Source organism: Acipenser ruthenus, chromosome 4 (genome assembly GCF_902713425.1).
Source record: "Acipenser ruthenus chromosome 4, fAciRut3.2 maternal haplotype, whole genome shotgun sequence".
Lineage (NCBI taxonomy): Eukaryota > Metazoa > Chordata > Actinopteri > Acipenseriformes > Acipenseridae > Acipenser > Acipenser ruthenus.
The window spans coordinates 6,329,317-6,352,975 of NC_081192.1; the positions used below are offsets into that span (position 1 = coordinate 6,329,317).

Below are 23,659 nucleotides of genomic sequence, written 5' to 3' on the forward strand. Positions count from 1 at the left end.
GGGTTTGGCATTTTTCTGTATCAAAATAATGGCAAAACGGCAAATTTGAATTGAACATCAATGTATAGTACTTTTATGAAGATTCCTTCACACTGATCAACATTTAAACTGTATTGTGACAAGATACTCGTGTCACATGAGGGTAACGGCATTGCAAGACAGACATGGGTTGGAGTTGAAACGCCGGCACAGGCGCGCAGGATTTAGTAAACATAAAACAGAAAATAAACAAACGTTGGTAACACACAGAGGACACATACAGGAGACTGTACAAAAGGCAAAGTAAAACACAGTACAAAAACTACAAATAAAAGGTGCTACACAGGGCGAGCGCTAGCCTTATAAATGAGGCGTCCCGCTCCAGGAACCTGCTACACATGATTGAGGACCGTGATCATTCTAATAGGGCTAATTTGCATTGAAAAAGATCAGTTCTTGCTGTTGGGATCGTTAAAAATGGGTGTTCGTTATAAGAAGGGTTCGTTATAGTGAAGATAGCCTCTATTTACAAAGTAATACAAATATACACTGAAAATGCCATTTAGATTATTACTGTTAGTATGTCCAACAAGACCCAAAATAAGATGTTCATTTACAGACCAGTAATCTATGTTTTAAAAAACCAGACATCTGCATTTTAGATTTTTATTTAATACAATGTTCAAATTACTTTCAATTTCTGGTGTATTATGTTAAAAACATCTCTTATCTACACAATGTAACTACTGTTAGTCATGGGACTTATTTAGAAGTAGGGCTTCTAACTTTTGGTTTTAACCAATAAAAACCCATAAATACCCCTTGATACAAAAAAATAAAATCGGTGTATATCCAATAAACACCGGAAAAACTCAAAGTGGTGACTCAATTCATGTTGACTTGACCATTTTACCCATGAAAAAATAAATAAAAAATAACCTACAAAAAATACTTCCCCAGTGCAGTTGGGCAGTGTCCCTCCTTCCTGACTTGTATCTCGCATTGATTCGTTTTTAATACTTTAACCCACCCCAACTACTGAGACTTAAAGCTACATTACAGTTCGATACGGTTGATTTACACACTCGTGGAATTTAAAACACAATTGCAAATTGTGGTGAAATTTAAAAAAAATTCCTAAACACACACAAACCCCAGAAGAATATGCCTGTGACCATAAGGATTTCATTGTGGAAGACAGCAACGGAAAGAAGGCACAAGTGTGTCAAGTTACTGTACATATTGTGACAGGAAAGAACAGCCAAGAATGTTGGAAAGTAACCAAAAACAATAATTTCATATAGTATACAAAACATAAAAGCCCCGAAGAAAAAAAAAAAAAACGATTTACATAGAACTCAAATTGCTAAAAAATAAGCACCGAAAAATGAAATTAATAAAAACCAAAAAACAGAAGACCTACTACTTAAAAGCCAGTTTTGGTGTATACTTGAGTAAGGATAACCATGTAAACACTAATCCATTAGAATGACTTGTGTTCTTTGGTCTCATCTGCAAATTACTACATTTCTTGATAGATTTATTCCCAAACCATATTTATAACTTGTAATTTGATTAGAACTTAATTGACAGTGAAAGTTTTTTTTGTTGTTGTTTTGAGCCAACTTGGAATTTGACAAGGACCTCAAATCTCCCGTAATCACAGAAATACCCTTAACAACTGGTTCGGGCAGTTATACATTACATAAAAAATACACGATAATTCCCAAGGGCAGTAGCTTAACATTTCAGCAGTAGCAAAAATATATATATGTGCTTTACATAAAGTCTGAAAAGTAATTTTTAAACACTATATATTTTTGCTGCAATTAGATAATTAAGTCACGAGGGGGGCTGTGTCTATAAAATACAATCCCAAACAGAAGTGAAGGTACATTTAAAAAATGTTTAAGAGGAAGTGATATTCAAAATATTCTGCACACGAGTAATTTTAGGTGCTTTTCACCCTCATCAGTGTTGACTTTTTCAGGAATTTGTTTACAACCGCAGGGGGTTTGCTCGCTTCTGTTGGAGAGGACTGTACAACCTAAAACAGACCATGTGAGTGATAAGAAACGAGGGTAAGGAAAGGATACTGTACAGGAAAAAGTGAATTAACCGGTCTCCAAAGGAGGTTATTATTTTTAGGCATCTGGGCAATTTTAAATGCAATCCAATGAAGGGCAGTGCCTCAGTTACAGTGTGAAAAGGGAGTTTCTCTCACAAATGTGACAGGCCAACAACTCACAGGTACGTGTGAATAATGTCAGGCTCCTGTACATGTGAGTGCTGCCTCAGAATTCTGCCACAGTCACCCCTACACCAGTTTCTATTTCTGTATTGTTTCTATTTCTTATTTTAGATGTGTTCTCTGTACAGCAGGTCACTCATGGCTGAGAGCGAGGACATACATTTCTGCTTTTCTGGTGAGAAACACAAGACAGTACTTTTAAAACACCAGCAATGCTATCTATTTTACAGATGTACATTTTACCTGAGTTTTTACATTTCAACACAACATACTGGTATTCTGTCGAGACCTACCTTCAGTAGAAGAACTGCACATTATTTAACATTAGTTGTATGTTACTTCCTGTTTTAATATATTTTAAACATTAATATTAGTCTCTATCACTGTATTGTATTTTAACTTCATAAATTACCCTTTACCACGTTCTTGATTATTCTACCTAGAATAGATTTGACAAACAAACCCGAGACCCGTTTTACGTATTCATTCACAGACGGTAAATGAATACTAGTTTAATATAGCTAAGGGTCCCAAACCAAAACACAGGAAAAGACCGTAAGAAAACACAGTGAAATCTCATACTCTGCACCCCATTCAGGTGATACCATTTAAACCATTTTTTAAAAACTATGCAATATTTATTGCATGTGTGTTTGTTTGTCTGCTTTAATTCATGATTTCGTCATTTGTGCGTTGCTTGTGTCAGTGTGCCTCACCTAATATATTTCTATTATGTTTTACAATCAAGAGTAACAAGGTGGATACATTGATTAAGAAATGACCTTGCATTGCAGGCTCTTGGGAGAACAGAAAATAATACTGGGTGGTTTAGTTCTGACACCTTTTGCTTGTTCTGTTCAGGTGCATACAGTGTTATACAAGGCATCTGTATGACACAGGAATAAGTAGTTCTGCTTATTGGGGAAACCTTCAAACATGGGTTGTAATAGAAATGCAGCCTTTATAAAAATACCAAGAAGTACACATTTTCGGATGATTTCGGATGAGACGCCATGCTTCGCTCTTTCAAGGTGAGGACTGTCTCCTTGTTGCTGTGGTGCATTTGTAACCCAGTATTTACACTACTGAATCTGTTCATCTCACCAGTGTTCTTAATGGAGGTGGCTTTGAGTTAACTGGAATAAAAAAAGAAGTAAAAAAAACAACATTTATAAGCATTAATATTTACATCCAGTCCTAAATACAGTATGTAAAGATGGGTAGAGTGATAGATAGAGAAAACATTTAATATAGTACATAGTTGAAATGATAAAAAGCTGATCTGAGAAATTTTGAGGGGGTTTTGTTGCGCAACTCCACTGACCCCCCCCTGAAATTGCCTTTTTGTTGAGCTCTTGGCAGTTGACCTTTCGTCAACTAAACAATTAAGAAGTGCAATGAGCAACTGAAAGCAATTTTAGCCAGCTGGTTTTAATGTTTAATATACAGGTTACATGGGAATGGTAGAGAGTTCCCCCGGAACACCACTGACAAACGCGAGTGATGTCACTATTTTGCATCACTACACAGATGGGGCTTCTTTGCGTATGTATCTACAGTACACATTACGTTTTTTACACTACAGGGTTGTTTTATTTTCTTACTGTACCTCTTGCCTCTTTGCTTGGATATACTTTGGGAAATGGCTTGTATTCATCTGGTGGTGGAAAGTCATCCATTGAATGAAAGTTAAACTTTGATTCAAAGTCATCTGAAAGTTAAGGAAGAAACAAAAAAAAACTGTTTTCCATCAAATCATGCCAGCGGGTAATCACTGTACTGGAGATAACTTTGACAACCATAAAACAAATAATCATTGTAACTGGCACTATTTCTTGATGCGATCTTCCAGAAATTACCTGGACCCTTCCTATAAAATCACATGTTCAGTTAACGTTCTTTGTGATACGCTGTAATAAAAGTGTTAAATAAATGTTGGTAATAACTTAATATTAATCATTTCATAATCAGTACCAGTTGTAAACATTTACATTTAAAGTACTGTAAATGGTAGATTTCCTCCGTAGTACTAAGGATGTTGCAGTACCATACTATATATATATATATATATATATATATATATATATATATATATATATATATATATATATGCTTACCAAAGTTGTGCATCTGCCCATTTTTCTGAGGGTGAAGTGGAGGGGGAGGGGGAGGGGGAGGGGGAGGGGGGTGGCATAGGGGCCAGTCGGGGGTGGCGGGGCTCTGACTCCGGCTGGACAGCTCTGTGTTTGGAGATCGAGCAGGTGGTGCTGGAGGAGGGGCTTGTCTTCCACCGCCTGCAGGGGAAAAACTTAAATTAAGACTTGATCGGAATATACAGTGAAGCTCAAATTCCGGGGCCTTATTTGATTGGAATATACAGTGAAGCTCGAATTCCGGGGCCTTATTTGATTGGAATATACAGTGAAGCTTGAATTCCGGGGCCTTATTTGATTGGAATATACAGTGAAGCTCGAATTCCGGGGCCTTATTTGATTGGAATATACAGTGAAGCTCGAATTCCGGGGCCTTATTTGATTGGAATATACAGTGAAGCTCGAATTCCGCAGCCTTACAAACTGAACATGTTTTTCTACTGAATGTCATCCAAGTATTTTGAAAACGTTGTGGAAGACAGCAAAGGACAGAAGGTACAACTTAAGTGTGCAAGTACTGACAAGTTACTACTATACATATTTTGACAGAAAAAAATGCCCAAGCATTTTGGAAAGTAACTGAAAACAATAATTTCATGCAGTATATATAAAGCAAAAGCCCAGAAAAGAAGATTTAATAAAACTCGAAAATAACTAAAAATAAGCACAGAAAAATGAAATTAATAAAAACCCCAAAACAGAAGCCCTAGATATATGAAAGGAGCTCACTGAGCCTGTGACCACCCACGACCCCCCCCCCCCCCCCCCCCCGGAGGGCATTAAAAGGTCTGCAAGCAAAGATCTTAGCACCATTTTTCCTTTCAAGAACTGACCTGACAGGAGAGCCTAGTAACAGATAAGTACTTGTTGCTTATGACTGTATAATTTTTGCAAATTACTGTGTTTTACATAATTTATGCGATATTTCATTAACGCAGTAATAGTTTTTTTTTTAATTCTGCGTATATTGTTCACTACAGCCTGTTAGGTCCCGCAGCGGCCTTGTGCCCTGCGTGAAGCCAGCGGCTTGTGTCGCTCCTTCCCAGGGATCAAGCAACATAAGTTGGCTGACTTTGTGCTCTCCCCCAAAGGCTGCATGGCTCCGGCTGGAGTTAAATGAAATTCTCATTTTAAATTACGAGACGTTTATTTTGTGAACTGCAATTGTGTTATTACTGTTTTCTGTGGTGAAATATTTTTCTCCTGTTGTATTTTCTGTGTTTTATTTACAGAAGTACACGCACAGCTGCTGGGCTCAGCAACACTATGCTGGACAAAGATACGCACTTCGGCTAAGATTGCTTGCCGTCTTACCAACAGTATCTTGCTGTAGTTTTGGTGACCGTTTTTACTGTACTGAACCAGTCTTGTTTGGGTCTTGACCCACCCAGTTGTGGTCTATAAGCAGATTGAGGCAGCACCTGTACATTTGTATAAACTACACGGCATGGCTTTGCTTCTTACATCATGCCTGGGTTTTATCCCAGCGAGACATGCAAGGCAAGTCTGCCTGTTGAGGACAAGCAGGCAGATGAAATGTTTCTCACGCAGCTCTACAGATCGTTCCTCCTCATTTGTTTATTTCTCTTAGTGACACGATTGTCAGTCTCATTGCTAAATTACCTCTGGCTCTTGGTACATCAGGTGGCCGCCTAGGAAATCCAGCCACGGGAGGTGTGAAAGGGGGAGGAGGAGGGAGAGACATGCCTGACTTTGAGGCTTGAGAGGGAGTTGGTGGTAGCTTGGGAGGCATGGGAGGTGGTGTGTGCACACTACCCCAGTTGCCACTAGGGGGCATGGGAGAGGACCTGTTGCAGGAAGGCCCAAGAGATGAAAAGGGGGGAGGCGGTGGTGGAGGTGGCAGTGGTGAATTATTACTATCCCTGACTTGGCTATCATGGGAATGGGAATGGGGAGGGGGAGGGGGAGGTGGAGGGAAGGAGAAACTCCCAGATGATCTGTCAGGGAGACCAGAAGGGGGCATAGCAGGAGGGGGAGGGGGAGGGGGAGGGAAGGAGAAACTCCCAGATGATCTGTCAGGGAGACCAGAAGGGGGCATAGCAGGTGGAGGAGGGGGAGGAGTTGAGGATTGATTCTGTAGCCAGGTGGGTTTGTTACTTTGAGGGGGAGGAGGAGGAGGAGGAGGACCAGAAGGAGGAGGCAGTGTCTTGCTAGGTCTCTCCTGGAAAGGTGGTGGAGGGAGCGGAACAGAGGGGGTGGGAGGCACACAGGCGACAGATTTGGTATGGGGAGGGGGAGGGGGAGGGGAAGGGGGAGGAGGTGCTTGCATGCTGGGTCTGATGGGGGTCCCTCGAGAAGCACAAGGTGGATCCAAAGGCTTTGCTGGCCTGGGAGTCTCGGGTGCAGTGGAGGCGGTGGCAGCAGGCTTTGTGTTATTGCAGCCTGGAACAGGAAATCTTTGAGCTTGCTTTCTGATGCCACCAGGCGAATGGGCTGGTCTGGAAACTGAAAAAACAAGTGGAAACTGAACAGGGTATTATATCAAAGGTTAATTAACCACATACACTTAAGGCATTTGTCAGCAAAAACAAAGAATATCTTAATATATATTGTTTTATACTAGTAAAAGTAAAAGTGTTTTGGAAGTTCAGGACATCTGTTTATCAATTAATAAAACTAATTTGCAATACCAGAAAGACACACCCAAACCTTGTGTAATGGGGTACACCTTGCCCCTGTGTGTATTTTGTATTATTATTTTTTTACTGTATGGTTTAGTGTGTAAAAACACAATGTTTTATTGTTCATTATTTTACTGCATAGGTGGGGTTAAAATTCCCCATCCATGCTAAACTCGTGCAGAATGTGACCGTCTCCAGATGGATTGATGTATTACTAATTTGGAGATGGTCTCATGTATATAAACCCGCAGCTTTGGCTTATTGAGGTTGGTGTGTTCAGAGGTGCAATGGGAGTCGCGAGTAGGAGTGAAACCTAAAGTAAACCATTGCTACGTGTGCTGGGTATAAACCAGGACAATACTTGTTTGTTCCGTATCTGTATTGTCTGTTTATTTTGGCCACTGTGTCATTTTGTTTTGTAAAGTGTTTTGTGTTTGTTTAAACCTTTTATTTATTATTATTAAATGCGTAGCAGCGCTTACATACCACAGTGCTGTCTGAGTGTCAGTTACTTCCTGGTCTGATGTCGCCACACAAGCCATTGTGTCACACCGTGTCACACTGCACCTCTATAGTATACTATAATTTTCAAACCACTATACTATACACAATACTATAACCCAAGTACTGTACCTTGCACACCTCCCACATATGAGCAAACTTTATATGTAACATGCAAATGACAGTAATCAGAGATGAGTGGATACTGCTTACCGGGACTGTCTCTCTGTCCTGCAGGTCTCAGGACAGGGAAGCCTCCAGCAAACAGGCCTCCCAAGGGGGCTGCAGGAGCTGCTCCTCCCCCCACGGGGGCTGCACTGCTACCTGCACCTCGAGCTGCCCCTTTAGCTGCTGAAATCCAAGCAAACTATATTAAGTGCTTTTTTTTATTATTATTTTTTTTTTTTACATTTTCGTGAATTATCTTCATAACCCGATAAGCTTGAAAAGTTTACTTACTGTCGATCGCTGGTGCACTACGATCGTTGATTTGTGTCACTTTTTTCAGACGCCCCCCTTTCTGAATATCAGCTAACAGTGCATTCCGGCCTTTCTGTTCATCTCGCTGTAGTTTTGGTGGCTCACTATTTCCCTGTAGAGACAATAATAGAAATATGCTGTAAAACTCCACGTTGTAGAAATTGAAAAAATAAGTTTTCTACTACCTGATTTAAATTCCTGACGTGCAACAGCAGTAGTTCTATTAAAAGACTCCCTTGGGGTCTGAAAAGCAATTATAATGAAAAACTGACAGCAAGAGCACTTATGACTGACTGCTCATAAAACGACAGCAACTGAAAGCTCATGCACAGGAGGACTTTGTGCCACTAGTTATTAACTTCAATAACTGGGAAGCCTAAACTGTATGTATATATATATATATATATATGTATGTATATATATATATATATATATATATATATATATATATATATATATATATATATATATATATATATATATACAGTACTGTGCAAAAGTTTTAGGCAGGTGTGAAAAAATGCTGTAAAGTAAGAATGCTTTCAAAAATAGACATGTTAATAGTTTATATTTATCAATTAACAAAATGCAAAGTGAGTGAACAGAAGAAAAATCTACATCAAATCAATATTTGGTGTGACCACCCTTTGCCTTCAAAACAGCATCAATTCTTCTAGGTACACTTGCACACAGTTTTTGAAGGAACTCGGCAGGTAGGTTGGCCCAAACATCTTGGAGAACTAACCACAGTTCTTCTGTGGATTTAGGCAGACTCAGTTGCTTCTCTCTCTTCATGTAATCCCAGACAGACTCGATGATGTTGAGATCAGGGCTCTGTGGGGGCCATACCATCACTTCCAGGACTCCTTGTTCTTCTTTACGCTGAAGATAGTTCTTAATGACTTTCGCTGTATGTTTGGGGTCGTTGTCATGCTGCAGAATAAATTTGGGGCCAATCAGATGCCTCCCTGATGGTATTGCATGATGGATAAGTATCTGCCTGTACTTCTCAGCATTGAGGAGACCATTAATTCTGACCAAATCCCCAACTCAATTTGCAGAAATGCAGCCCCAAACTTGCAAGGAACCTCTACCATGCTTCACTGTTGCCTGCAGACACTCATTTGTGTACCGCTCTCCAGCCCTTCGGCGAACAAACTGCCTTCTGCTACAGCCAAATATTTCAAATTTTGACTCATCAGTCCACAGCACCTGCTGCCATTTTTCTGTACCCCAGTTCCTGTGTTTTCGTGCATAGTTGAGTCGCTTGGCCTTGTTTCCACGTCAGAGGTATGGCTTTTTGGCTGCAAGTCTTCCATGAAGGCCACTTCTGACCAGACTTCTCCGGACAGTAGATGGGTTCCAGGGTCCCACTGTTTTCTGCCAATTCTGAGCTGATGGCACTGCTGGACATCTTCCGATTGCGAAGGGAAGTAAGCATGATGTGTCTTTCATCAGCCAAGTTTCCTTGGCCGACCACTGCGTCTACGGTCCTCAACGTTGCCCGTTTCTTTGTGCTTCTTCAAAAGAGCTTGGACAGCACATCTGGAAACCCCTGTCTGCCTTGAAATTTCTGCCTGGGAGAGAACTTGCTGATGCAGTATAACTACCTTGTGTCTTGTTGCTGTGCTCAGTCTTGCCATGGTGTATGACTTTTGACAGTAAACTGTCTTCAGCAACCTCACCTTGTTAGCTGAGTTTGGCTGTTCCTCACCCAGTTTTATTCCTCCTACACAGCTGTTTCTGTTTCAGTTAATGATTGTGTTTCAACCTACATATTGAATTGATGATCATTAGCACCTGTTTGGTATAATTGTTTAATCATACACCTGACTATATGCCTACAAAATCCCTGACTTTGTGCAAGTGTACCTAGAAGAATTAATGCTGTTTTGAAGGCAAAGGGTGGTCACACCAAATATGGATTTGATTTAGATTTTTCTTCTGTTCACTCACTTTGCATTTAGTTAACTGATAAATATAATCTATTAACATGTGTATTTTTGAAAGCATTCTTACTTTACAGCATTTTTTCACACCTGCCTAAAACTTTTGCACAGTACTGTATATATATATATATATATATATATATATATATATATATATATATATATATATATATATATATATAGCCTATAATGTCATATATAAAGCCTGTCTGCAGCATTGAAAGAACTACTAACAATCTAAACCCCAGTGTAATCTTTACCACATTCAGCTGTCTTGTTCCGCAACTCGTTGCTCATCATTTTATTGAATTATGCAAAATAAGGATGTTTATGTTTTTTTTTGCTTGTTTGCTTTGTTGCTACTTACTTGGAATACAGAACAGAGAGTTTGGAAATACACTGGAACAGCTGTGATTGGTCATTCAGTTCCGGGGAATGGGTCATGTTCCTACCCATTGTGATGGTTTTACCCCCCCGTCCTGGGACACTGCCGTGTGTGTCCCGCGGTGGCCTGGGACACTGCCGTGTGTGTCCCGCGGTGGCCTGGGACACTGCCGTGTGTGTCCTGTACTGTGATAAACTCTATGGATTAATTAATATTATTGCTGTTGTTGCTGTTATGATTATTATTATTAATAATTACATATAGAGTTATTTGGGGTGGTAGGCCTATATTGTCAGACTTTAATGTGCTAATTATAATTTGCTTCTGAGTGCCAAAAGTGGCTTGTACTACTGTGTTGGGACACTGCTGTGAGTGGCCTGCATAGGATGCTGTTATACTGTGTGAGTGGCCTGACAGACCATTAGAACAAACAGTTCAGTACAAGTACAAGGATATTTTTATCCCTACTTCCTCTTTCAATCGCTCTGCAGAGAACATGCAAGAACAGTCAAACAGTGTGAGCAAAGTTCATAACAGCTTGAAAGAAATAATAATCTTATCTTGGAAATATAAAAGTATTAAAACATTTCAGAGTCCCAAATACCTGTATCAATATACCTTATATATATATATATATATATATATATAGCTTATACTGTAAAGTTAATTTATACTTTCATGTATGAGACAACTTTATGTATGCTTTTTAGTACATTTTGAGCTGTACTTTCTGTAAACTTATCCTACTGGGAAATAAACACTTTGTGGGCCAACGGCGTAAACTAGTGTATAACTTAAATCATAAGTATGTTTAGTAAGTATGTACTTCATTATGTTTAAGGAACGCATTTAAGAATGTTGAAAGTGAAGTAGATTTCAGTTATTCTCTTGACAAACCAGTTAAATTCTCAACTTTTAAAGTAAATACCAGTATAGTGATTTTTGTAAGTAGCAAACCTGCATGGGATGTAATTGTTTTGTATCCCAAAAACACTAATTTTGTTACATTGTTTGTTTGTTTATTTTCAAATACAGAATTTTTTTTTTTATATTGACAACTTTCCTTGCCAGATGTGTGCTGTTCTTGCTTTAAGAAAAATCAACCTCAACATGAGATACTGCAAATTAAACAGTCCATTATTAAATAGGGGTGGGCAACGATATGAAAATTGTATATCGATATCATGCACGTATTTCGATATTGATAATATCGAAGTCTTCCAAAAATACCGAAAAATATTATAACGCAATTGCAATATGAAACATATACATATAGACATTAACAGATATTTACATAAGAAAAGCAATAACTTACTTTAACTTAGTGTCTTAATATCCATGGAGAAAAACAAGGTCTTGTTATATTGATTTACTATTCCATGCCATCATCAGCCACCTCAAAACCGAAATATTTATATACTTCAGATCTTCATTGCGCAGGCTAGCCAATCCAGAAGTAATTTAGTCTTCTTTAATGCACGACACAGCTAAATGTATTAAGTAGCCTACGGTGTCATGCTGATTGTTGCATTATTTTGTGATGTGTTTTCATGTTTTAAAAGTGATGAAACACTGACGCATGCGCGTATCTCAAAATAACCCCAATAGTGCTTAACACAGCAGTACAAGCCACTTTTGGCACTCAGATGCAAATTATAATTATCACGTTAAAGTTTGACAATTAAAAATAATCACAACAACAACAACAGCAATAATAATACCAAGAGTTTATCAGTGAAGTTATTAGCGACAATAAATGGAAATTAAAAGTTTATTTTCATAGCATATGATGTATTAGGATCCAACAAAATACCACTTTTATTATATCAAATATATGCATTTTTTTTATGAACCGATTTAAAACTTCCATTGACATTAGTCTTTACAGTAGGCTACAATTAAACTGTTCAGAATGTCCGGCACACTAAGAACAAGCTGTTTAGTGCAGTACTAAGCTACTGCGTCGGAGGACCACACAGCTCTGGGTAGCTTACAGGCAGGCCCGCAGAAGCCCAGTCTACAGGGGTCGCTGGTGCACGGTGAGCCGAGGACACCTTGGCCGACCTAAACCCTCCCCACCTGGGTGGCGCTCGGCCAATCGTGCGCCACCCCCTGGGAACTCCCGTCCACAGTCGGCAGTGGAATAGCCTGGACCCGAACCAGCGACCTCCAGGCTATAGGGCGCATGCTGCACTCCACGCAGAGTGCCTTTATCGGATATGCCACTCGGGAGCCCCCAGCTGTCTGCATTTTTAATGTTAATCATGCACTGCAAGCTAATAAATCAACAATATCTAAACAACCATTTTAAACGTCCCGCCTCTGACTCGCATGTTACGTCATTGTACAGTATGAGAAATTCACCAATCATGAAGCTGGTATTTGTTTGACTTGATAAAAGTATGAAATGAACAGGGGAGGTGGAGATAAAATATTGTAAGACAAATAAAATGCATATTTTTCACGGTAGGCAGTCAAATGCACAATTTCTGTGAAATTCGTGATATTGTGAATTTTCCGGGGCCCTATATATAAGCCTAATAAGATCTGTGCTCATTCTGTATCTAGTTATTACCTCCTCCTCACACAGCCCTAGTAACATCTTCCTCGTCTGAAATACTCTCTCCCTGACTCTTCTTCTCGCTCTCCTGTGCAGCTCTTCTGCTGGTTCTGTGATACAGCCTGGTTTCAATAAGCGGTACTTTTAACACATGCTGAGGCACCTAGTAAAGTTAGCGCCCTTAAGTTAATATGATTTGCATACCAAATACCTCCCTCGCGGTATTTTGTGATGTAATTTGGATACATTTCCACACATTAACATTATTCATTATATTTAAATGACTTGAACACGGTTCCACACGCTTTTTTCCACACGCTAGGTTGCCTGCCACTCCTTAGTGAATACAGCAGGTGTACAAAGCAAGCCGTAAAGGGGCTTACTGCGTGCAAAACACGCTTCCGCTGTTTAGTGAATGAGGCCCATAATCTGTACTTTGCTTTTTCATTACCGATACAATGAAAAGCCTCTTGAAATAGTACAACAGAACCATAGAACAGCTCTCATATTCATGTAAAAAACCCTGTCCAACAGAGACTCCCACACTTTCAAAAAGAATGCTGCACTCAAGTTTCTATTTACTCATTGCAAGGGGGATGCTCTCTTGAGCTGTCCAGCATGGGGGACAAATGTCATTTTGATAATGTTCACCTTAGCATATACAATGCTAACCCTTTACACTATTTACAAATACAGACATTACCAGACATCGGATCTATTAAAGAGGATGCAACACAATTTACACAACTCAAAGCTTGAATTTCTACTTTGAGTCAAGAGTTGGTGTTGAGCAATGTTTGCTCCTTCGCCTCTGAAATTCTAGCTCTGAATAAATTATGTACGGCAATGTAAAGCATACCACCAACAGAGTGAAATAAGATCCAGAGAAGACATTCTGTAACTCTTTGATACTAAAGATCAATGACCCAGTTTAGGATCTAGTTCAAATTGAATTGTGTGTTAAGCGTATTTGAACTTTACATAGCAAAATAAAAAAAATAAAAACATTGATACTAAAATGTTCTCACGTAAGAGAGCTCACTACTGTGTTTTATGTGTTTTGGAATTAAATTAAAAGAAAAGAAAAACACTGATAAGCCAAAGTATATTTTAAATCATAGACATAGATAAATGGAACACTTAGGTTACTTGTAATCACTGAATGAATCTATGACATGTTTTTAGAACCCTAGTAAACTTCTAAAAATAAAACATAATGATGTTATTGTTTTCTGTCTTCCCCTTTTGATATCTATTTTCCAAGTCACATTTGCATGGAGAGAAGTGTTAGGAACATAAAACAATTAAAATAAATACATCCACAGTACAGGCAGCATTCTGTTTTTGTCATGATCCCATCGAGCATTTATTTATTTGCAAACAATTTGCTGGCACCATAAAGAGCTGAAAGATTCCCATTTTCAAGTTTTGGAACAATTATTGGAATGGGAAACTTCCTAAAGAAATAATAAATAGTGCTTTGTATCTTAACAGACATAGATTGAAACATGACTAAACATAAAAATGTGCATTTGGACCAGATCAGTGTTTGCTGTGTGCAAGGCCGGGAATTCTGCAAAGATATTTCATAGATATAATGCAAAGATATTTCATAGATGAAAACTGAGATGAGGGTTGTGCAGGCATCCATTACATACTGATACAAGTGTAAACTGTTAAACGTTATTCGTTATGCAAAAGTCTATATTTATTATTAAAGAAATACAGTTAATTTAGCCATATATAAACAAGTATAAAATGTAAATAAATATTCTGTATTCTGTCAAGTATACAGACATGGCCAAAAGTTTTGCATCACCCTATAGAATTAACATGTTTTTCTTCATAAAGTTGAATGAAACCTTCTGAATAATGTTACATTAACATATTGAATTACATACCACTTTGTAGTTTTCCATATACTTAACAAAAAACTGACACACATTGAAAAATGTGACATTTTGAAATCTAACATGAAATACTGTACATCTAGTATGGCTTCTGGTAGATTTTTGCGATATCATTTTGTAGTTTCTTTGATTTTATGATGTTAAATAAATGATCTAAATTATGTTCATATAGTTGTTTTTTAAAATTATGTCTCAATCCTAAAATTCTAGGTGATGCAAAACTTTTGGCCAAAGCTGTATATATTTTTATCAGTGCAACCAAAGATAATGACAGCGATATACAGTGAATCCTACCTGAAGTGGAGGAGGTGCCCCAAACGCAGGAGGAGCGGGAGGAGGAGGAGGAGGAGGAGGAGGAGGAGGAGGAGGAGGAGGCGGTGGGACAGGCATGATGGAACACCCAGCTATTCCTGTTCCTGCAAAGTCAAAAACAGGAAGCTGTTAGCCATGAACAAACAACATTTTATCAAAAAACATTGGCAACTGGCAAATGTGTTTAACAATTTCAAACAGAATGATCTTTAATCTTAAGGATCTCTGGAAACATAAACAGAACAATCTACAGAAAAAAGTTTTAAATTCCTCAATCAAGGCAAGAACACTTTAAACACATACAGTAGCAGCATTTAAGATACATATGAATATGTCAAGCAGCAATAACTTGTCACTAACCAAAAATCCCGGATGTGCAAATGAACCGGTTCAGTTCTCAAGCAGAAAGCTTGTTTGCATTTATGTTTAAACACTGTTCAAATAAAAAAATCAAGCAACAGAGCCCCGCGTGCATATTGTAACAAGCAAAGCAATCACATTGCTACTGCAGGATTTTGTTACTGTGGTGTCAGAAACATCACCCTTTCCAGTGTCACTGCCAGCAGCATGCTCAATTCATAGCTTCGGTGGCAAAATTCCTGCTTGTCAGACTACAATATTTAAATGAGAAACCTGGTCCTACACTTAGGTTGGTATCAATCACTCCTAAAAAAAGCCTGCTTCACGTCAGCAGTTCTATTTAAATGTGCCGACGGAAGTCAAGGAAAGATTCTTACAACAAAACATCATTAAAAAATAGTTATGGTTTAAGCTTGAAGCCACAGAAGTCAGGAAATAATTCAGCTGAATCCAGGTTAGACTTTTAGCATAGATACAGAGGTGAGAAAATGAATTTAAAATCCTGAGCAACTGCACATTTAACAAGGAAGAGACAGACGGGTGGCAAGTTGCTTCACTGAATAGGGAAGAAGGTCCGCACCGGGAAGCCAGGGGGGGGCGCGGCCCAAAATCAGTTCCATGAGGCTGGCTGCATGGAGTCGATATCCCCCGCTGAGCAGGCAGCATTCTCACACAGCGCCTTGTGTTATGGGTGTGTGTCTTTCTGAGAGGACCTGACAGAAAACTGCCACCTACTAACCTCCCAACAGGTAGAGTAGGTCCGGATCAAACGCTTTAATGGACGTCGGATATAGTAGCCGCTAGAGGGCGCTAAAAAGCAGTGTTAAAGTAATAGTAGAAATTACTTTAATAGTAACAGAGTTAGGCTTAGGGGTTGAGGTTAGGTTTAGGGGTAGACATTAGGTTAGTTGTAGACATTAGGTTCAGGGTTAGGGAGTAGATTTAGGGGTTAGTAGGCTACTAGGTAGCTACTGGCCCATTCCTATGGGATGATTTTTGCTTGATAACGTCCCATTCAATCTCAATCAGATTGGCTGCAATGGCAGCCAACACTGACTATACAAAACGTTCCATGGGTAGCAACCCCTGGCAAACTGCTAACAATGGCAGTGGCAAACAGAGCCTGGTTTTGAATTAACAGCAGTAACATAATGTGCCTGACTCAGCAAATAGTTGATCCATTCAATAATATTTTCTTTACAGACAACCCAGACATAGGCCTAATGATGAAGGACATAATTTATTACCATTATAAAAATGCACCACTGTAAACCAGACTTTTCCCTTGCATTTACCAATGTGGTCGTTCTTATGTGATAGTTGTGATCCATAGGCTTCATTTATATTTTGAGACATGGTAGTCTTTAGGGCACAGAGGGAAGGAAATTACTGTATTTAATAATGCTCAAAAACATCTCTACAGGATTATCATGCATAAAGTTGATTATTTGGGAGCATTTTGACCTGTCTAGTACTGTATGCAATTTCTCAAGAGGATAGTTTATGTACAGTGTTTTTTTTTTCACGTTGAATTTGAGACATTCTGAATGAGTAATAATTAAAGCAGAGTCACTCCACATTATAAAATGGCTTGGATAAATTAAGTGCTGTGATTGGCTGAACAAGATCACATGACTGTGCGGTAATAATTGTCTTACCGCACAGCTATGACATCATAGACCAACGTACTTACATGATCTATTTAAATTATCTATTAATAGTTTCTGTAGGTAAAAATGTCAACATACAACATGAAACAGCATTTAAATCACTCACTTTTTTCATCTCTCTCACTAAGAATTACAGAAAAATTGGCAAATATACTGTGATATTTATTTAGTCAGAGAACAGAACAAAGAAAACTCAGGAGGCAAGCAGTAGCAGTAACACTGTTCATCAAAAGCCATCTGAGAAATCACCACGCAAGTCACACTCAGCATGTAATATACTGTATATGCAGCAGCGGCATCTACTTATTAAACTAACTATCGCCTTATAAAACTGACTAGTGAGTATGCGATGTTTAAATTAGACACAGCAGATACATCTCACCACTACCCTCCGATTTCAAAAACATATTTAAAACAAAATTAAAATCTCTCCTGCTCTCTTCTGACACAACTGTTGGGCTTTTAAACAAGGTCGGGTTCGGCATAACATGTTATTGTGCTCGCCGCGGACGGGAAGGACTGCGGCACTGCGCAAACTGACACAGAAGTCATTTAGGAATCTAGGGAAATTATGCCGGTTTCCGGCAGTGTGAAAACAGCCTCAGAAATTATTGGTCAGCTTCGCTTGAAGACCGCAAAGCCCGAGTAGGATCATTTCCTACAAAAAAAAAACAAGAAAAAAAACAAATACTCGGAAGCCCCTCCCTCGAGTGCCAGTGCAGTGTTTGGCTGTGCCAAGAATCCTCCCGCAGATGTGGGAAATCAGTCTGCTTTCAATTCGCAAATGTAATATCACCTCAAAAATACTGTTCAATGTTCAATGTAATGTTTATGGCAAATAAAAAAAGGACAAAATATATGTTACAATCAAACAGTCTCCAGGGACAATCTTTTTCTCAGTGGAATGATACATAACATATTTCTTATTTTTTTCCTTAAAAAAGCTAGTTTGTGTAATTATTTTCAAAAAGAAATGTAGCTGCTCTGTTCTGCCTCCACCACCTCCACCGGCAGGAGCAGAGTAGCAGGAGCTGCCTCTACCTCCGCCGCCTCCACCACCAGGAGCAGAGCAGCAGGAGCTGCCTCTCCTTCCGCCACCTCCACCAGCAGAGGGTGAATACCTGCTGGTTCCACCTCCACTAACGTGGGAGGACTGCTTGCCGCTCCCACCTCCACCACCAGAGGAGCTGGAGCTACCTCCACCACCCAAGGTAGAGGAGCTACAGCTGAGTTGGCCACCGCCCGGGGATGCCTTCACGTCACCTTTCCGGTGCCAGGGGTACAGCGGGACAAGAAACTCGCCCCGCTGTCAGCACATCTGCTGACAGCATTGCCAGTAGCAGTCGGGCTACTGGTAACATTGCCGCCCATGAACCCCTTAAAGTCCCTGTTCTTGGACCAGGACTTTGTGCTGGACTTTTGGGCTTTTAAGGGGGGAAGTGGCCATTGAGGCCAAGGGGGGGTATATGTGACAATGTGCCCCACCCTGTGTGTATTTTTGTGTTTTATGTTGTATGTAGTGTGTTAATGTTGCTGTATTGTAGTTGGTACACGGGATATAATGCGGGTAATGAGCACGAGTGTTTAAAATGTATAATTGTATTTAGGCACAGGGATTTAAAGTATGTAATAATATGTGAGCACGAGGTTGCACAGAATTAGTTCACGTGCTGGGATTCAAGTGAATAATTAATTAGTAACTGAATTCCGGCACAACAGTATATATAGATGCACATTTTACTCACTCGGGGTTGTGTGTTTAGGGCGAAAGAACGGGAGGAGAGTAAATTAAAAAAAGTAAAGAACCAATTTCTACGTCATGCTGGAGGACCAGCACGGTACTTGTTTGTTTAGTGTTCGTCCCTGTGTGTTAGTGTCTGTTCGTCTTGGTTATCTGTTTATTTTGATGTCAAGTGCCGTGTCCTGTGTTGTGTTTTGTTCAATCCTTTTATTTATAATAAACCGGCACAAGCAAGCGCCTTCATCATTTCATTTCACCGTCCTGTGTGTGTTTCCTTTCCTGGGTCTGACGTCACCACTCAGCCAGCCTTGTGACACCCTGTCATACTGACATGATGATGAAATCATGCAGAAAAAATCACTCTTAAAAAAGATCATTAAAAAGGTTATTACAAAAAGCCACAGTAGTTGGGTACTGTAGCGATGGATACTGTAGTGTTGGATATGCAGTTTTGGACAATTTCACTTTTTAAATTTCACATTCATTTAAAAGGTTCAAAAAACAAGGCTGAGATGCGAGGGCCTGGTGACCTTGGTGGTGGTGTTTTTTTTTTGTCACCTTTTACACAAGACAAGCTATCCATGTAAGAATCTTCAAATCTCAGGTACCTGTAGGCTTTCCTACAGAAACGGGTTGTTATAGCCAGGTTATTCAAGGGTATACTGTCAGCCATGGGTCGAACAGGTGTTACTGGCACTCGCACTCTGTTAGCTATGCCTTGAAAATGACTATCAGTGCCATCTACCATGGGGTAGTCTGTGAAAGAGCCCAGAACCCAGATCCCAAACACTGCTGGTAACCATATTTTGAACTATACTGCTTTAGTTTTCTTCCAATAATAATTATTATTATTATTTGTTTATTTAGCAGACGCCTTTATCCAAGGCGACTTACAGAGACTAGGGTGTGTGAACTATGCATCAGCAGGGTCACTTACAACTACGTCTCACCCGAAAGACGGAGCACAAGAAGGTTAAGTGACTTGCTCAGGGTCACACAATGAGTCAGTGGCTGAGGTGGGATTTGAACCAGGGACCTCCTGGTTACAAGCCCTTTTCTTTAATCACTGGACCACATAGCCTCAACTTTAGTATTAATTCACTTTAAATTTGTAATTATTCCTTTTAAGTACTGTTTCTAAAAACAGTTTGTTGACTTATCAAGAACAATATTTACAAGTAATAAATATACATTTAAAGTGAATTCATTCTGCCCGATAATTAAGATTAATGGTTAATAAAACTTTGAAGTAGACCCCCTCTTTAATGGATGTGAAAATAACCAATTACATTTGACGGAATTACAGATTGGTGCTCCCATTAAATCCTGACACTGATTTAATACTTTTAAAAAAAGTGCCTGTCACAAAATTACATCTCGTTAAAAATCCAAATTCAGGAACATAAAAAGTTACAAAATGCATTAGATAATTAGTCTGGACCTGCAGCTGATATCATTCTCACGGCTTTAGTTCACAATTGGCTTTGCTGTTGTAGACAATTACACCAATTGGACCATTTGGCTTATCCAGAACAGGCAACAGGCACAGAGATCCTGATTCATAAAATAGTTAAGTTCATCTGCAAAGAAGACATGACAGCTTCAAATATGTATTGGTCATTGTATCCCAACCTCATCTGCAAATCATCAATAATAACCTTTGATTGCGAATACAAGACCGTTGTATTAGAGTGAACTTCACCCCCCATGTCGACATATTACCTGAAATAAAATGACCATTACACTGGAATATAGTTGCACAAACCCCCTTTCCAGCTAAAACGGAAATGAGATTTACATTACAGCAGATCATGTTTTGACTAGCTGTCTACTGTATTCTTTGAAATTTAAATATCGATTAGCAGGTGATTGCTCAAATACATACTGTACAGTAATTGCTTGTGAGTTCACATTAGAATGTTATTCACCAACAACCCAAATCAGTAGGGATTAACTGAAATTGAAAATAAACAGTGTTAAGTATAGCATGCCAAGGTGCAGTAGGTGTAACTGTAAAGCACCTATTAAAACAAGTGAGTCATGATTATGCTGTTTCTAATTCATCACCATTTAGTTCCAATTATGTGCTAGGTTTTGGTTGTCTTCATCCACTTGTTACATACTGTGTGCCTCTGAATTAATTAGAACATGTCAACTAACAATTAATTAATTCATCCTGTGGAACTGCAGTAATTCAGTTGTCTTCCCCAAAACATTCAGTACCAGGACAAAGATGACTGTTTCAGGAAAGCATTCGTAACTGAAGTGATCCATTTGAAGATTTGGAAAGTACTGTTCAGTTCTCAGAGAGAAGGAGAGTAAATGTCAGTGTGGGAGTAAATGGTCAAAGTACAGTTGTTATGTCGAGGTTATTGTGCATGCAGCTTACAGCAATGTGCCAGACGTAAAGCTGTACTATATACTGGAGTGCAGGAGTGATTGCTAGTGTATGTGTTTACCAGTGTACTGTGTTTATATGGGGTTTGTAAGCCACCCCCCCATGTTCTCTGCTTCAGTGCATCTGTTTTAATACAATCCCTTCTCTATGTTCCCACTTGACATCTGACTGTGACAGCTGCCCTGCACAGCTGTTATTCTGCTGTCAGATTCCTGCAGTGTGTATTAAATGCTGTTCTCTGAAATGAATCTACAAAACAGGAACCTTGCATATCACATTTGTATACAGATAAGGTGGACCACCTATTTGGCTGAATGAAGAGGAAGCAGCTGGTAAATCAATCGCTTGTTGGATTTAACCACATCTTAAAAGAATAATCAGATACATTAGATTACTGTAAACAAATTCAAAGTTTCCCGCATTCTACCAGTCTCAAGTCATTCTTCTGTACACACAGATCATTCAAGGAGACTTTTTAGTAAAGTGATTTATTTCAGAAAACAGTGCTAGACAATTTAATAACATTTGTGCATATAATGCCCAGCAACATGCAGGAAAATGAAACGTGATCCAGATTAGTACAAAAAAATAAAAGTTCAAGAATCTTTACGTGTAGAAATGTTTGTACGTGAAACCAGTCAAGTACAACAATGTAACGACTAAGACACATAAACTACTGAATTCCAAGCTCATTGTCTGCTGTGCAGGACAGCGAGAAAAAAAAACTAGACGCACGTCACTGTGTTGCTAGAGCAACAGGCTTTTTAACAGGGAGAATTTCCCTACAGAAGTTGCCCATTGAGTCACACATGCAACCAAGCAAGTTGCAGCTGCACTGGCAATCTATTAGGTTTTTTCGAGGTAGTCCTAAGTATTTATATAGTTCATATGTTACATTGATTTGCACGAGCCGTGGGTATAAAACTACACATTATAAACGTTACGTGTTCAAAACAAACCGCGCTCTTTAGCTAGTACTTGAAGCACTGCCGAATATTGTATTTTTGATGTTAAAAAAATAAATAAACAAAGTGAGTGTGTGGCTTATTACTTTTAGTTTTCTCTAGTTTTGTAAAATGAACTGTTTATTTTCTGTTAAAAACAACAACAAGGACGTTCCTCCATACAGCATTTCATTATGTTGTTGTTGTTATACAACTTTTTTTTTTTTTTTTTTTTACTGATGTCGCTTTCTCCTTCTCCAGACAGGAATGATAACACCACCTTATGTTGTTACGCATACAAAATTGTCCACCTTCTTTTATCCTTAGTAATTTGTCTCGCCTGCAATTAATATACCCCGTTCTCATTCAACAAGCACAACCTGTTTGTAGCCTACAGCCTGGTGGCAACAGTGCAAGATGTACATCATGACTGCATTGCTTGTACTGAGCTTGGTGACCTGCTTGATATGCTACTATTTACTGTGAGCGTGGAAAAGTTATTAGGAGCTCTGCAGGGTAATACAAAACAACCAGACCAAAATCAAACTAAATGACGTGTCAGCCACCCCCTTAACCAAGTACCGCTGTGTCAAAAATGCAAGGATAGCCTTCAAATGAAGGATAAACGCACCATAGTTAAAACTTTACACTTGTCACGCAGAATGTATTCAAGCAGTCACACACGACAACACTGCCAGACAACATTACACTTCTTAAAAAAACACAACCACGTTTTAAACATCGTTGAAAATATTCAGTCTTACTTGCTTTCTGTTTTTCACAAATTCCAGGGAAGGTTCCTTAAAGTTATTTAGCCCCGACTCCCAGCTGAGTCTCTGGATCGTGAAGTACTATTACATTATGCAGATAAGCAGGCAGCGAGGCCACACCTGCTCCTCGCTCTCCGGGCCAACCAGCCCCATCAATCAGGCTGAGTCGCGCAATACGGAAGCACCGGCCACCACGGTTCTGTACGTGTATGTCCAAAGATTAAGACCGTCGGTTAATGAAATCAATTCCGGAAAATTAATACTAATTATGCGCTATATTTTAAATGTTTAATTTATGAATGTGAATAATGGTACAACAACAACCACAATAACAATAATATGCAGCAGTGGGGCGTAGTGGTTTGGGCTCTGGACTCTTGACCAGAGGATCGTGGATTCAATCCCCGGCGGGGGACACTGCTGCTGTACCCTTGAGCAAGGTACTTTACCTAGATTGCTCCAGTAAAAACCCAACTGTATAAATGGGTAATTGTATGTAAAACAAATGTGATATTTTGTAGCAATTGTAAGTTGCCCTGGATAAGGGTGTCTGCTAAGAAATAAATAATAATGATAATAATATTTCATCCCACCCAATACTGCTAAATGAATAAATATACTGTATAAACAAATAAATACTAAAAGAAACTAAAA

The 23,659-nt window shown here is 39.1% G+C and overlaps 1 protein-coding gene across 2 annotated transcripts; it reads right to left on the reverse strand.

Moving 5' to 3' along the window:
• Positions 1–44: 44 nt before the first annotated feature.
• On the reverse strand, positions 45–23,164 carry wipf3 (WAS/WASL interacting protein family member 3). Of its 2 annotated transcripts, none has more exons than XM_033999118.3 (8): positions 23,000–23,164; positions 15,105–15,226; positions 7,986–8,118; positions 7,740–7,874; positions 6,007–6,849; positions 4,348–4,524; positions 3,840–3,941; positions 45–3,366 (listed from the first exon to the last, which is right to left on the reverse strand). In XM_033999118.3, exons 2-8 carry the CDS (start codon positions 15,198–15,200, stop codon positions 3,326–3,328), a joined length of 1,527 nt encoding a protein of 508 aa, XP_033855009.3. In that variant the 5' UTR covers positions 15,201–15,226; positions 23,000–23,164; the 3' UTR covers positions 45–3,325. The 2 variants fall into 2 exon arrangements, with proteins under 2 accessions (XP_033855009.3, XP_033855008.3); XM_033999117.3 differs by having other exon boundaries at positions 7,740–7,877; positions 23,000–23,161.
• Positions 23,165–23,659: the final 495 nt, after the last annotated feature.

Coding starts and splice junctions, on each gene's coding strand:
- wipf3 (XM_033999117.3), bottom strand. CDS start 15,200: ATGCCTGTCCCACCGCCTCCTCCTCCTCCTCCTCCTCCTCCTCCTCCT. Junction 8,119..15,104: donor GGGCACCTCCTCCACTTCAG/GTAGGATTCACT, acceptor TTGTCTCTACAG/GGAAATAGTGAGCCACCAAA. Junction 7,878..7,985: donor TAGTGCACCAGCGATCGACA/GTAAGTAAACTT, acceptor CTTGGATTTCAG/CAGCTAAAGGGGCAGCTCGA.